Below are 15,056 nucleotides of genomic sequence, written 5' to 3'. Positions count from 1 at the left end.
ATGTGGCTCTTTGGCCCCTTGAGTGTTCTAACGCCACTTCTTCAAAATAGACTCGCCCAGGCTGAAAACCGACTTCTGCGCATGGGCCATGATGTAGTTCACCTCTTGAAATTCCAGTACATATGGATTTTGAAAGCTCTAAGAATTTGAAAGTTTCAATCGCACTGTACGTTTGCGCCCGCACGTGGTATTTTGTGCAAGAGCCACACTCAAGGGGCCAAAGAGTCGCATGTGGCTCTCGAGCCACGGTTTGCCGACCACTGGGCTAGAGCTCTACAAAGTAGTCTCTAAATCAGAGGTGGGGCACCGTTTTTCTGCCAAGGGCCATTTCGATATTTATAACATCATTCGTGGGCCATACAAAATGATAAACTTAAAAATTACCCTACTATATTTGGTAAAAATTTTAATTAACTCACTCCTCATGCCTTGGCAGGGCCAGACCAAATGATTTCACGGGCCTTATATGGCCCTCAGGTAGGACATTCCCAAACTCTGCAAATCTAAGCTATCTAAATATGCTAAATAAAAGGCACTCGAAGTTTTTTTTATCCCAATATCCAAGTGACTTTATACTCTTGGGACAATAGTGGGACACAGAGGGTAGAAGTCAATAAATTTTAATACACACACGCACACACACACACACACACACACAAATGTTGGGGCCCACTGGCAAGAAAAAATGCTTATTTATACTAACATCTGTAAAGAATTTACAAATATCTTAAAGAGATTGAGAAGGCAGAATAAAAAATGTTTCTGAGTGAAAAGGAATATTCTAATTTTTCATAAAGTATATTTATTTTAAATGACATTAAAATTCCCTGTATTTATGCTTTTTGCTTTTAGCAAATATAAAAATGACCCACTGACATTTCATAAATCCAGACTCTGTTCATGTAACCTTATTTTCCCCATAAGGTTTTTAAGTTGCTCAATTTGAAATCTGTAATTTACCACAGATCGTTGGGGGTCATAACCCTGGGAAAGATCATGATTTTGGATTGGGAGACAGATGTAAATCCAGTTCTGTCAATTTCCAGTTAGGTGATCTTAGTGAGAGTAACCTCTCCAAGTCTATTCCTTAATCCAGAGGGAGTAATAATCACCTGTTTATATGAAGCAAAGAACTCTGTGAAATGTAAAGGACTATGTAAATAACGTGTAAAAATGTGTGTAAAAGTTCCTAGCACGCTGCATTTCCCACTACTATAGCAAATTTTTCCTGTTCCTATTCCACTAATTCACCCATCTTTTAAAAGTTAAAGACCTTGAGCTCTTTGAGGACAGAGATTACACTTTTTGTTGTTGCTGTTTTGAGACCACAACTTTTGGTATCAACTTTGTACCTCCAATGATGCATACTGTTAAGTGCTTAATATATGTTCACTTATGAACACAAGTATTGTGCGTATAAATTTAAACAGTGGGCATCAGGAAGCATATATATATCTACCAATTTTTATACTACACATTTGTAACACACAGCATATATGTGCCTTGTATGTTGCTAGTGCTAAACAGCAGTGGCTTATAAATATTTTTTTAAACTTTAATCCAGGTGTCCTCAAACTACAGCCCGCGGGCCACATGCGGGTGATTTTGCTGTTTTGTTTTTTTACTTCAAAATAAGATATGTGCAGTGTGTATAGGAATTTGTTCATAGTTTTTTTTAAACTATAGTCCGGCCCTCCAACGGTCTGAGGGACAGTGAACTGGCCCCCTGTTTAAAAAGTTTGAGGACCCCTGCTTTAATCCATAGGAAGAAATATATTTTACATCCTAACTCAGTAAATATATATGTATTTATTTGGATGTCTCTGTGTGTATATCTATAATAATAAAAGCGTAATATGCTAATTAGACTGGACATCCTTTCGGACGAAGCCAGGGCTGCGAGGAAAGCCCGGGTCCCGGGTGCTTGCTGGCGGCCAGAGGGAAGCCCAGGTCCTGAGTGCCAGAGGGAAGCTGGTGCCAGCAGCCAGGGGAAGGAAGGCCTACTGTGGCACGAATTTTGTGCATCGGGCCTCTAGTGTATACATAAATATAAACACATCCTACCTAATAATAGATAAATATGCAAATTGACCGTACCTTCGCTATGCCCGCGATTGGCCAGGAGGCGCGGGGGGGCAGGACTCGGGGTGGCCAGGGTGGCCGATTGGGCCGGCGGGACGCTGAGCTCGCACCGCCAGTGGCGGCTCGAGCTCAGCGTCTGCGCCATGGCTGTGCTGCGGCACAGAAGGGGCCTCTGGGGCAGCGAGCTCACGTCCCGCCGCACGGACCATCAAAAGCGGGGGAGCTGGGTGCCTGTCTGCTCAGGCACAAGGCCTTTCAGAAGCCTCCGGCGGGGCGGAGGCTTCTGAAAGGCCTGGTGCACCAGTGAACAGGCACCCAGCGCCCCCGCGATCGAAAGCAAAAGTGTGGGAGCTGGGTGCCTGTCCACTCAGGCACCAGGCCTTTCAGAAGCCTTTGCCACGCTGGAGGCTTCTGAAAGGCCTGGTGCACCAGTGATCGAAAGCAAAAGCATGGGAGCTGGGTGCCTGTCTGCTCAGGCACCAGGCCTTTCAGAAGTCTTCGCCGCACCAGAGGCTTCTGAAAGGCCTGGTGCACCAGCGGACAGGCACCCAGCTCCCCCGTGATCGAAAGCGAAAGCGTGTAGGGGACCCTACACGTACATGATTCAATCATGCACTGGGCCTCTAGTTCTATATAATAAAAGGCTAATATGCAAATTGACCAAACAGTGGAACTACCAGTCGCTATGACGTGAACTGACCACCAGGGGAAAGACGTTCAATGCAGGAGCTTCCCCCTGGTGGTCAGTGCACTCCCACAGGAGGTGCACCACTCAGCCAGAAGCTCTGAGCTGGGATCATGGCTGGTGAGTGCAGCAGCAGTGTGGGAGCCTCCCCAACCTCTGCAGCAGTGCTAATGATGTCCAACTGATGGCTTAGATCTGCTCCCTGTGGGGAGCGGGCCTAAGTTGTCAGTCGGACATCCCCCAAAGGTTCCTGGACTGTGAGAGGGCACAGGCCAGGCTGAAGGAACACCCCATCCCCCCCCGCAAGTGCACAAATTTCATGCACCGGGCCTCTAGTATATAATATAGACACATATATAATCATACATAGTTTATATATATTTCACATACACATATATGCTTATACAGTGGTGAAACAAATTTCATGAATACTTATCCTTACTACATGTAATGCACTCTGATGTTTTCTATTCTTTCATTAAAAACTAGTGGCCCGGTGCACAAAATTTGTGCACATTAAAAGGGAATTAATTACAGGAAATATTTTAATATTGCTATTTGCCCTTTATAATAGAAGTGTCAGAGATGAAAGAAAATTAGTAAAATGTATATGAAAATCTCCCTCCTGTCAGAGTCTGGGGTGCGCTGCAAGACCCAGAGTCAAGTCCCATCCACCCACATGTGCTTCGAAATCACAGGAGACCCAGATCCGGCCGGCCCCACCCCCATCAAGCCCCTCTGGGCGGGGGGCACAGCCTCAGGTCCCCCAGCCTGGCACCAGGCAGGGGGCACAGCCTCAGGTCCCCAGGCCCGACGCCAGGGTCGGGGGTGCAGCCTGAGGTCCCCTGGCCTGGCACTGGGACGGGGGGCATGTCCTGAGGTCACCCTGCCTGGCGCTGGGGCAGTGGGCGCAGCCTGAGGTCCCCCGTTAAGCCCTGCTGGGCGGGGGGTGAGGCCTGAGGTCCCCCTGTCAAGCCCTGCCGGGTGGAGGCTGTGGCCTGAGGTCCCCTGTGAAGCCCCACTGGGCAGGGGGCGTGGCCTGAGGGCCCCTGGCCCGGTGCCGGGGCAGGGGGTGAAGCCTGAGGTGCCCTGTCAAGCCCCGGCAGGCGAGGGCTGTGGCCTGAGGTCCCCTGTCAAGCCCCGCCGGGTGGGGGGCACGGTTTGAGGTCCCCCATCCAGGCCAGGCACCATGCAGCCTTAGGTCCCTGCTGTTTGGTCGTTAGGTGATGGCATCCTGACTAATTTGCATATTATCCTATTATTAGATTCATCATGACCATTTAATCAATTTCCATACCTTCTACAACCTTGCCATCAAAAATTTAAAACCTTAACACTAAAATAATACCCATTATATAGATGCAGTAGTAAGTGGATATACTAGCCTATTAATTCTATTTAGGGCAGTTTGTTCCCCATGGTTATGTCCGAGACCATAGAATCTTGAACAGAACTAGGCATTCTTGTGTCTGGCTCTCTCATGCACTTGTTACTAAGTCTGTGTTCTTCCTTAGTCTCCGAGTAAACTTAAGGTGATATAAAAAAAATACATCATGCAACACAAGCTCTTTGTAAATTGTGCAAGAAAAGTGCAATAAACTATTAAAACACCTTTAACCTTTTGCACTCAGATGTCGAGTGTGACTCAACACGGTTAGCATCGGTAGCAGAAAAAAGCAAGTGAGTGCAAAGGGTTAAAATACTTGTATAAAAGCAGCATACATCGTATAACCACAAGAGATTTAAGGTCAGAGGTTCTTTGCTTTTTTCTTGCTTCAAATACTAGGTAAGAATTAAAGATGAGGGTGTGAGGGTCAATTTGCATATTGCCCCTTTATTATATAGGATTAGAGGCCCAGCGCACAAATCGTGCGCAGGTAGGGTCCCTAGGCCTAGCCTGCAATCAGGGCCATCTTCTGCCCGTTCACCAGTCCCCAGTTCCGCCCCGCCACCACCACCAATCGATCAGAGCCTGCAGGCCAGGGGGAGGGACCAAGAGGTCTGCCTTCTGGCCCTCTGGCCAGTCCCCAGTCCCGCCCCGCTGCGCCACCCACCCTGGTTCCCGTTTGCCATCCGATGATCCATTGGAGCCTGCGGACTGGGGGGAGGGACCAAGAGGTCTGCCTTCCACCCACTTGCCACTCCCCAGTCCCACCCTGCCACCACCCACCCGGTTCCCCGTGGTTCCCCGTTCGCCATGCTGCGATCGGAGCCTGCGGGCTGGGGGGGAGGGACTGAGAGGTGGTCAATGCACCTCATAGCGACAGGTTGAGGGGTCATTCCAGTTGTTATGGTTGCTGGGCTTTTATTATATAGGATAGCCCCAAAGTAGGAAGACTCCAAATGTCCATTAACTGGGAAGGAATAAATAAAATACCTATGAACATTCAATGGAATACAATGTTGATATATGTTACAACATGGATGAATCTCAGAAACGTTATTTTAGGTCTGGTCAAATAATGGAATCGATATCTCCTCCCCTGGGAAACCTACCATTAGATCATTTTATAACCAACATTCCCTTTGGCTTAGACCACATTCCATTTGCTAAGAGCAGTAACTTTCCCCTCTGGATTTGCCCAGGATCTAGACCTGCCCAGAGAATTCCCCACCGAAAAAGTTCACCTAGAGTCCTTTAAAATCTGTGATTCACCGTCCTGAGTGCTAGCGCCATTTTGGAGCTCAGCCCATCTGGTTTCCAGATGACCTAATAAATTTATAAATCTTTACCACTTTCGGCCTCTTGTGTACCTCCTTTGGCGACCCTAACACAATAGTTACAGTTTGTTCAAATTCAAAATAAAAGGAGTGGGCTATGTCCAAAAAAATAAATGGAGCCACTTTAAATGGAGCCAGAGCTGTCATGCCAGAGGTACTGCTTTGTACATCTTATGCCTCAAACTTCTGGAATGTTAAAACAGGGTGTGGCTCTGTGGTCAGAGTGTCACCGCACACCAAAGGGTCTCGGGTTTGATTCCTAGTCAAGGCCACAAACCTGGGTTGCAGGTTTGATTCCTGGACCCTAGTTGGGGGCAGGTGTAGGAGGCAACCAATCGATGTGTCTCTCTAATACTGATGTTTCTCTCTTTCATTCTCTCTCTCTCCCTGCCTCCCTCCCACTCTAAAATCAATGAAAAAAATATCCTCAGGTGAAGATTAACAAAAAAAAAAACCCAAAAACAAAGAATGACAAAAAAACATGGCAAAATAACCTTTGGACTGGGCCTAGGGCAACACTGTGTCCCAAAAAACTGTTTTCAAATGAAAAAACACACACACAGTTATTATGACTGCTGGACTGAAAATTAAAAATGTTTAAGGGGATGGGGTAGTGGGGGCTTGGTGGAATTGGGCAAAGGTGGGAGAAATGGGGGGATTTGTAATAGTGTCAACAATTAAAACAAATAAAAAAGTTTAGAATTAACATCACTATGTTATATTTATCTGAACCAATAGAAATGCCTTCCTTCAATCAATGTAATTATTCCCCTTCCACTTCTCATAAAAACACAATATGGGTTTCTGCCTAGTGTGTCCCAAATAGCTATGCTTATTAATCACAAATAAATGCTTTTTTTTCCCTCTCATTTTGAAAGGCCCTTCCTTTTATTTTTAAGTTAATAGCTACATGGTCTCTATGCTCCTATCTAACCATCTTACTATCATTCTATAAAATATTCTCCATTTAGGAAGGCCTAGAAATAACAAAGCAAAGGATCTATATGCTGAACCCACCACAACACTGCACATTTATCTTTATAAAAACCAGTTTTCTATTTTAAAAATTAAAAGTTGCCACATAAGCAAGACTGATTTCAAAATTAGAATCACAACAAGATACTGGGTTATCTATATATATAAAAAGCCCATGGCCCTAACGCCCTCACGACCGGGTGTGAGCACACTCGGGTGGGCGGGGCCTCGCAATATCGAGCGCTGGGCTCCTAGTTATTTATAAAAACACCCAACACTTAGCATCTATGTATCAAACACTATGCTAAAATGTCTCACAGGTTTTGCTTCATTTAATCCTCACAGCTGCCCTGAGAGGCAGAGGTATTATTAATTCTCCAATTTTAAAGATGAGGAACCTGATGCTAAAGTGATTCAGATAGTAAGTGGCAGAGCCAGCACTTAAACTAAACCATCTTAACCATGACTCCAATGATTATTATCACACATACAAAAATGAATGATAGTTTAATTTATGACAGGTGACAAGAAACCTGTTTGTATGTAATTACTGAAAAATGAATAATAAACTAGGCAGAGAGAGAAAAGAGCAGACGTTGAGAAAGTATTATTTACTACAAGGATAGGTGAGGGCCCATCTGAGCATATTTCTCATATTTCTTGCTGCTACAAAGACTTACTGAACTAATTTCCTGCTGTGAATCTTGCAGGTGCTGCTGAAGAGGTCCCAGCTGGGCCTTCCCTGACTCCACACTCTCCTCCAATTCTGCTGTTTCTTGCTGCAGGCGACTCAGCTCTTCCCTAGCTTTGGCCAGCTCTTCTTCATAAGTGGAGATCTGCGATTCTTGACTAGTTAATTCAGCTTTCAGGGATGAGATCTATGATATGGAGGTGAATGAGAAGAAAGAGGAATAAAAAAAAAAGAGATATCATTAAAATGTTCCATAATACAATACATTTGTTTAGCTTACTATTTTGGTATTTTTAAATGTAAACATTTGATAGAAAAGACAATTAGGGAATAAATAGTTAAAATTTGGAAAAATAGTACATTAAGTGCCCTATTTTCCCTAAGGAAGGCCTGTAATTTCTTAGTGAACTAAGTTCCATTTCCTTCATGCGCCTGATGTTGATTAGAGATTGCCACCTAATGACAGCAACAACAAGAATCAGAGAATGTTTCCATTTTAAGCCAGGGAAAGCAACTAAGGTGTAAATACACAGCAGTAAATGGCCAGTCTTTACCAGCTGGGCCTCCTCAGAGCATTTCTTTCTGACTTCCCGGAGTTGTTCCTCCAGCTGGGCTTTCTGCTCATCCAGCTCATCGAGGAGTTCCTGTACTTGCTGTTTCTGGGCCTGGAGATTTTGCAGATTAGTACTCTCCCTTTGAACTTCATCTTGAAGATCCTGAAATATAAGAAAAGGAACATATTTATCTTCTTTGGAGGCAGGGGAAGATTAAGCCAACAATTTTTAAGAGCCTATTTAAGGGAAGGAAAATAAAATATTATATATATATATATTTTTTAAATATATATTTTTATTGATTTCAGAGAGGAAGGGAGAGAGAGAGAGAAACATCCATGAAGAGAGAGGATCATGGGTCGGCTGCCTCCTGCACGCCCCACACCTGGGGATCCAGCCCGCAACCTGGGCATGTGCCCTTGACCAGGAATCGAACCCGTGACCTCCTGGTTCCTAGGTCCACGTTCAACCGCTGAGCCACGCCGGCCAGGCAAATAAAATATTATCTTATTAAGTATATTGTATTGGTGGATTGGAGGACTCGTAGCTTTAAATACAATCTTTACTTGAGGACCTCTTCCCTAGATTCCAGATTTAGATACCCGATTTGCTTACTCAAATCTGTCCTTGGATGTCTGATGACTTTCACAAACATGTCAAAAACTCCTGGCATCACCCGCCCCCCCGCCCCCAAATCTGCCTCATCCTCAATCTTCCCCTCCCTTTCAGTTTGTCTGGCCAAAAAATATGTCATCATCTTTCACTCTTCTCTTTCTCTAACATCTCAGCTCCAATCCATCAGTTTATTTTCAGTACAGCAGCCATTGTTAAAAACCTATGTCAGATGACGTCATTCCTCTACTCAAAACTCTACACCGACTCCGCATCTCCTTCACTGTAAAAACTAAAGTGCTTACAATAGCCCTACATGATCCCTTCTCTCAACTTCATTTCCTACTGCTCTTTTTTGCTTGCTCAATTTCAGCCATACAGACCTCACTGTTGTTCCTCAAACATGCCAGAAATGCTCTCTTCTCAGGATCTTTCACTGATTATCCCTTCTTCCTAGAAAGTTCCTCCCCCAAGAATCTACATGGCTCAATCTCTCATCTCTTTCACTTTTTTGCTCAACTATTACTTTCTCAGTGAGGCCTTCCTCAAGCCTACCACTACTACAGCCCTCCCTACCTCTAATTCTCCTTCATATAGAGCATATAATTTTATTTACTTCCTGTAACAGTTTTATTGAGATAACGCACATGCCATATAATTCACCCATTTAAAGTATACAATTCAATTGTTTTTAGTATATTTACACAACTGTGTAACCATCATCATCAAAACAATTTTAGAACATTTTCATCACCTCAAAAAGAAACCCCAAATATTAGCAAGTCACTCCCATTTCCCTCCTGATCACTCCAAATGAAATCATACAATATGTGGGTTTTGTGACTGGCTTCTTTATTGCTTAGCATATTTTCAAGATTCATCTGTGTTGGCATAAAATAATTATTTTTCTTAAAAATATATTTTTATTGATTTCAGAGAGGAAGGGAGAGAGAGATAGAAACATCAATGATGAGAATCATTGATTGGCTGCCTCCTGCACGCCCCCTACTGGGGATCGAGCCTGCAACCCCAGGCATGTGCCCTTGACCGGAATCGAACCTGGGACCCTTTGGTCAGCAGGCCAACGCTCTATCCACTGAGCCAAACCAGCTAGGGCAAAATAATTATTTTTTAAAACTTTATTAAGGTATAATTTACAAGCCCTGATCAGTGTGGCTCAGTTGGTTGACCATCATCTCATACACCAAAGGGTATAATTTATATACCATAAAATTTGCCTAACTTGTTATCCTCTTTCTAATTCTCTAAGTTGTAGGATCAAATAGTTTATTATTAATTTTTCTTGTGTTTTTTTTTTAAGGTAGGCCTGTAGTGCTATGAACTTCCCTCTCAGGACTTTTTTTGCTGTGTCCCAGATATTTTTGTGTGTGTGTGTGTTTTCATTTGTTTGCAAGTTTTTTATTTATTTCTTAACCTCACTGATAACCCACTCCTTGTTTAATAACATGCTATTCAGCCTCCATGTGTTTGAATGTTTTTGAGTGTTTTTATTGTAGTTGATTTCTAATCTCATTCCATTGTGATCTAAGATGCTTGGTATTATTTCAGTCTTCTTGAACTTGTAGACTTATTTTGTGTCCTAACATGTGGTCTATCTTTGAGAATGACCCATGTGCACTTGAGAAGAATGTATATTCTGCAGCTTTGGGGTGAAATGTTCTATAAATGTCAATTAAATCCATCTGATCCAGTGTGTCCTTTAGAGTCACTGTTTCCTTGTTAAATTTTTGCCTGGAAGATCTATACAGTGAAGTCAGCAGGGTGTTAAAGTCTCTTACTGTGACTGTATTGCTGTCAAATTCTAGAAGCTTTTTATATATTTAGGTGCTCCTATATTGGGTGCATATATATTTACCAGGGTTAAATCCTCTTGTTGGATCAACCCCTTTAGTATTATGTAGTGACCTGTGTGGTCTCTTGTGATGGCGTTCATTTTGAAGTCTATTTTGTCAGATGAGTATTGCTACCCCAGCTTTTTTTCCATTTCCATTTGCATGGAAAAATGTTTTCCATCCCTTCACTCTCATCCTGTGTGAGTCTTTTGTTCTGAAGTGGGCCTCTTGTAGACAGCATATAATTGGGATATGTTTTATCTTCAAACATGTTCTCTATCCCTAGCTCACTTTCTTCTCCTTCTGGCACACCCATTATGCAAATATTGTTACATTTCATGTTGTCCCACAGCTCCCTTAAGCTGTCCTCCTGTTTTTTAATTGTTTTTTCTTTTTGGTTCTCTGATTTTTTCCTACCCTGTTTTCTAATTCACTGATCTGATCCCTGGCTTTCCCTAATCTGCTGTGTATTCCTTTCAATGCGTTATTTATTAGTGCTATGTCATTATTTTTGACTAGTCTTTTTTTCATCGTTACTATATCTTTTCTCATGCTGTTGAGCATCTTTGACATCATTATTCTAAACTCTATACCTAATAAATTTCTTATCTCCATGTCATTTACATCTTCTTCTGGAAAATTCTCTTGTTCTTTCATTTGGGGGTTGTTTCTTTGTCTCCCCATTTTGGCTGCCTATTTGGGTTTGTGTCTATGTATTAGGTAGATCTGCTACAACTCCCAATCTCTAATGCAGGACCATGTCAGATGCTGTTTCTGACTGGCCCTGAGTCCTCTCTTTGGAGCTATCAGCAATCCACAGCTGTGGCTCCCCCTGCTGGGGCTGGGTGCCTTTGGAAAGGACCAAGATGTACACCAGGCTCTGCTTTCCCTAACCCCAAGCCCAGAAGGAAATCAGGCAAAGACTCAAAGCCTCCAGAGATCCACCAATGCCTGAAGTCTGACTGTTATTCTCAGAGATGTAATTTGCCTCAGGCTTTAGACCACAGCGTGGGGCAAGAGGGCTTCCAACAGGGTGGGGGCAACTATCTTCTCCCCAGTCAAAAACCTTCTGGAAAGCAAAGGTCCACTGGAGAAAGACATCCTCTGTAGCAAGAGGGAATGACTCAGCACAGGAAAACTGAGTGACTTCCTTCTGAGCTCAACCCTAGAGCCCCCAACCCTGGACTATCCTCACACAGCTCCAGTCCACTCTGCCCTCCCTGTGCTGGATCCCAAGGTAAGTGGCTGCACATGAAGTTTTGTGCATTGGCCCTTTAAGAAGGTGCCTGCATACCCAGCCATCTCTGGCTGGCAGACAGCAACTGTTGCTTTTCACAGCCAGATGTTCTGTGGGGGTCCTTTCTCAGTTCTGGTTCTCTGGACTGGGGTTTAGACTCCAGAGTTCTCAGTGTGAACTCCTCACGGCTGAGATATCCCTCCAGATACTCAGCTGCTGTCTGTGGAATCCTGGCCAGCTCTTTTGTGCCTCCACACTTCCTACCATTTTCTATGTGGTCTCCACTTTCCATCCTTGGTTATCAGGGTTCTCTCCAGCTAGTCTTCAGTTTATTTTTCAGGGTAGTTTTTTCAGTATTTTAGTTGTATTTCCAGTTTGGTCCTGGGACAGTATCAGTGTAGCTTCCACTTACTCCATTGCCATTTTTAATCTCCTGCAAATACTTTCGATAGTGCTTACAGTGTGCTAGGTACTCTTCCAGACTTTTTATGTATATTAACTAATTTATAATCTATATGACAGTTCTACAAAGTAGGTACAATTATTACTCATTTTACAGATGAGAAAACGAAGGCATACGTGAGCAAGTAACTTGTTCAAAGTTTGTTAGCAAGTGATGGATTCAAACTAGGTCCAGAATCAGCTCTTAACCACTATGCTATATACTAGACTAAATGTCTCACACATGTGTGCCACTATTTTTCAAATACAGGCATACCTTGAAAATATTGCAGGTTCGGTCCAGACAACTGCAATAAAGCAAATATTGCAATAAAGCGAGTCACATCGTTTTTTTTGTTTGTTTGTTTCTCAGTGCATATAAAAGTTATGTTACTACTATACTGTAGTCTATTAAGTGTGCAATAGCATTATCTCCTAACAATGTGTATACCTTAATTCAAAAATACTTGTATTGCTAAAAAATTCTAACCATCATCTGAGCTTGTTGGAAAAATGGCACCAATAGAATTGCTCAATGCAGGGTTGCTACAAACCTTCAAATTGTAAAAAAAAAAAAAAAGCAATACCTAAAAGCATAATAAAAGGAGGTATGCCTGTAAATGTAGATGCTTCTGTGATTAAATAAAACACTGATCAATGCTTTTTTTTTTTTTAATATATTTTATTGATTTTTACAGGGAGGAAGGGAGAGGGATAGAGAGCTAGAAATGTCGATGAGAGAGAAACATCGACCAGCTGCCTCCTGCACACCCCCTACTGGGGATGTGCCTGCAACCAAGGTATATGCCCTTGACCGGAATCGAACCTGGGACCTTCCAGTCCGCAGGCTGACGCTCTATCCACTGAGCCAAACCGGTTTCGGCTGATCAATGCTTTTTATAATTGCTTTTCATCCTATATTTTCTCTGCCAACTAACTAAATCTAAATTATAACTATCATTCTGCTCTCTTTAAAATTTTTCTTTGAAAGGGCCAGCACACAGTCAGGATCTGAGATGAAAACCTTCATGAATGAGGACTGAGGGGTCCACCCACCACAGAATAGTGTGAACCCCATAGAATCCCACTCCACCCCTGATGTCATTCCTGGGAGACCCTTTGCAGGGCCGTCAGGATAAGTAACCCTTCCCCCTCATTTCCAAATCTGGGAACCTGGAAGTGACCGCCTTAATTAGAGGGAAGCAGAGTCAGATTTGCCAAGGGAGAGGGCTCAGGCAGTTCCGGGAGTCAAAGTGATGATCCGGTGGAACAACTGAACTGACTTCCCACTACAGAAGAGAACAAGCCTCATCCTGTTCTGAGCCTGCTTTTAGCCCAAGGAGGCCCTATGCACGATCCTTGGATATAGTGTTTTCCAACTCTGACTTTTGGAGTCTCATGGAGATAAGGCTTCAACTGAGATGACCAGAATCAGGTCAACAAGGTGAGGAGTCCCAGACTCTGCCAATCACCAAGAAGTCTGAAGAAGGTGAAGCTTAGTGGCAGCGATGTGACATCAGATCAGCAGAGGAAGGAGTCCCAGGTGCTGCCAAGCATCAAGATCTTAGGAGATAGGCCAACAAAGAAAACAGCCCAGTGACAACTGAGAGCACCTCTAAAGAGGAGGCCTATCAGTGGGTCCCAATTGCCCACCCTCCTGTCAAATGGCCCCAACACAAGTCATGCCTCATGGTCAGAAGAGTAAGAGCTGCAAGCTTAAGGAAGACCTTCAGGCCCCAAGAGAGGCACAGGGCCTGGTAGGTATGCAGACTCCCATAGCTGAGGAGGACGAAACCACCCCCACCTCCTCCTCCTCCTCTTCTCTCTTCTTTGATCCTGGGCACTCCAGAGGAGGTGCCTGCCACTGGGATACTGAGTCTTCTCCAGAGTTCCCAGAGAACCTGCTCCTCCTCCACTGCCATCACAGTCACTCCTTCGAGCAAATCAAATGAGGGCTCTAGCAGCCAAGAGGAGGATCCAAGCACCTCGCAGGTTCCACCAAATCCCGAGTTCTTGTTCATTGAAGTGCTACAAAATAAGGTGTCTGAATTGGTGCACTGAGTATCAAGTATGTAACAAAGATACCCATATCACAAAGGCAGAAATGCTGAAGAATGTCATCAAAGAACACAAGGATCACTTCTCTGTGATCTTCAACAAAGTCTGTGAGTGCATGGAGATTGTCTTTAGCATCAAAGTGAAGGAAGTGGACCCCACCAGACATTTCTATGTGCTCATCAAATTACTAGATCTCACCTACGATGGGATGCTGAGTGATGACCAGGGCATGCCTAAGACCGGCTTCCTGATAAATTCTCTTGGGCAAAATCTTTATGAAGGGTAAGTGTGTCCCTGAGGAGAAAGTCTGGGAAATGCTGAATATGATTGGGATGCATGCTGGGAGGAAGAATTTCATCTATGGGTAGCCCAAGAAGCTCATCACTGACAAGTACCTGGAGTACCAGCCGGTGCCCAACAGTGATCATCCACGCTATGAGTTCCTGCTGGGTCCAACAGCCCAGGCTGAGACTAGCAAGATGAAAGTCCTGAAGTTTTTGCCAAAATCAGTGGGACTGACCCCACTTCTTTCCCATACTGTTATGAGGAAGCTTTGAGAGATGAGAAAGCCCAGGCTGAAGTTGCCTTGGATGATACTATTGCACCCGCCAGTGAAAGTTCCAGTGTCATGTCCAGCAGCTTCTCCTGCTCTGAGTGAAGTCTGAAGCATATTCTTCACTCTCCATTTGAAGACAATGGCCAAAGTTCTAAGTAGTGGAGGACCAGGATGGATATGGAGGGAACACTTTAGTGTTCCTGTTCAATATAGGTGATTTGGAGATTTTCTCTTTTTTGTTGTTTCAAATGTTCCTTGTAAAAAAAAAATTTAACTAGCTTCGAAAAATAAAAATGCCAGCCAATGATGATCATCATGAAAGACTTGCCTAGTGCTAGCATTTCATAAGTCTATTGCAGATTCATAATGGTGAGCTCTGTACTTTATCGTTAATTTACCAGCACCACCTAAATTTTTCTCATGCCTAAATTTTTTTAAAAATTTATTTTATTATTTATCTGTTTGTTTTTCAACATCATTTTTATTTTTAATCCTCACCTGAGGGTAATTTTTCATTAATTTTTAAAGAGAGTGGAAGAGAGAGGGAAAGACAGAGAGAAATATCAATGTGAGAGAAACATTGATTGGTTG

General features: G+C 43.5%; 1 protein-coding gene and 1 pseudogene across 4 annotated transcripts in view; one reads left to right on the top strand and one right to left on the bottom strand.

Annotated features, from left to right (window-relative positions):
* The window catches only part of EPS15 (epidermal growth factor receptor pathway substrate 15), a 118,352-nt gene that overhangs the window by 28,876 nt on the left and 74,420 nt on the right, over positions 1-15,056 (bottom strand). For all 4 annotated transcript variants that reach the window (XM_054720576.1, XM_054720577.1, XM_054720574.1 and 1 more), the window contains 2 exons: positions 7,709-7,870; positions 7,144-7,341 (listed from right to left, as the gene is read on the bottom strand). In XM_054720576.1, coding sequence (XP_054576551.1) covers positions 7,144-7,341; positions 7,709-7,870 — 360 coding nt within the window. The remainder of the gene's footprint in view (positions 1-7,143; positions 7,342-7,708; positions 7,871-15,056) is intronic.
* Positions 13,534-14,623, top strand: LOC129150170 (putative MAGE domain-containing protein MAGEA13P; annotated as a pseudogene).

This window comes from Eptesicus fuscus, chromosome 9 (assembly GCF_027574615.1).
Source record: "Eptesicus fuscus isolate TK198812 chromosome 9, DD_ASM_mEF_20220401, whole genome shotgun sequence".
NCBI classification, from domain to species: Eukaryota; Metazoa; Chordata; class Mammalia; order Chiroptera; family Vespertilionidae; genus Eptesicus; species Eptesicus fuscus.
This window is presented reverse-complemented; position numbering and strand designations above follow the sequence as displayed.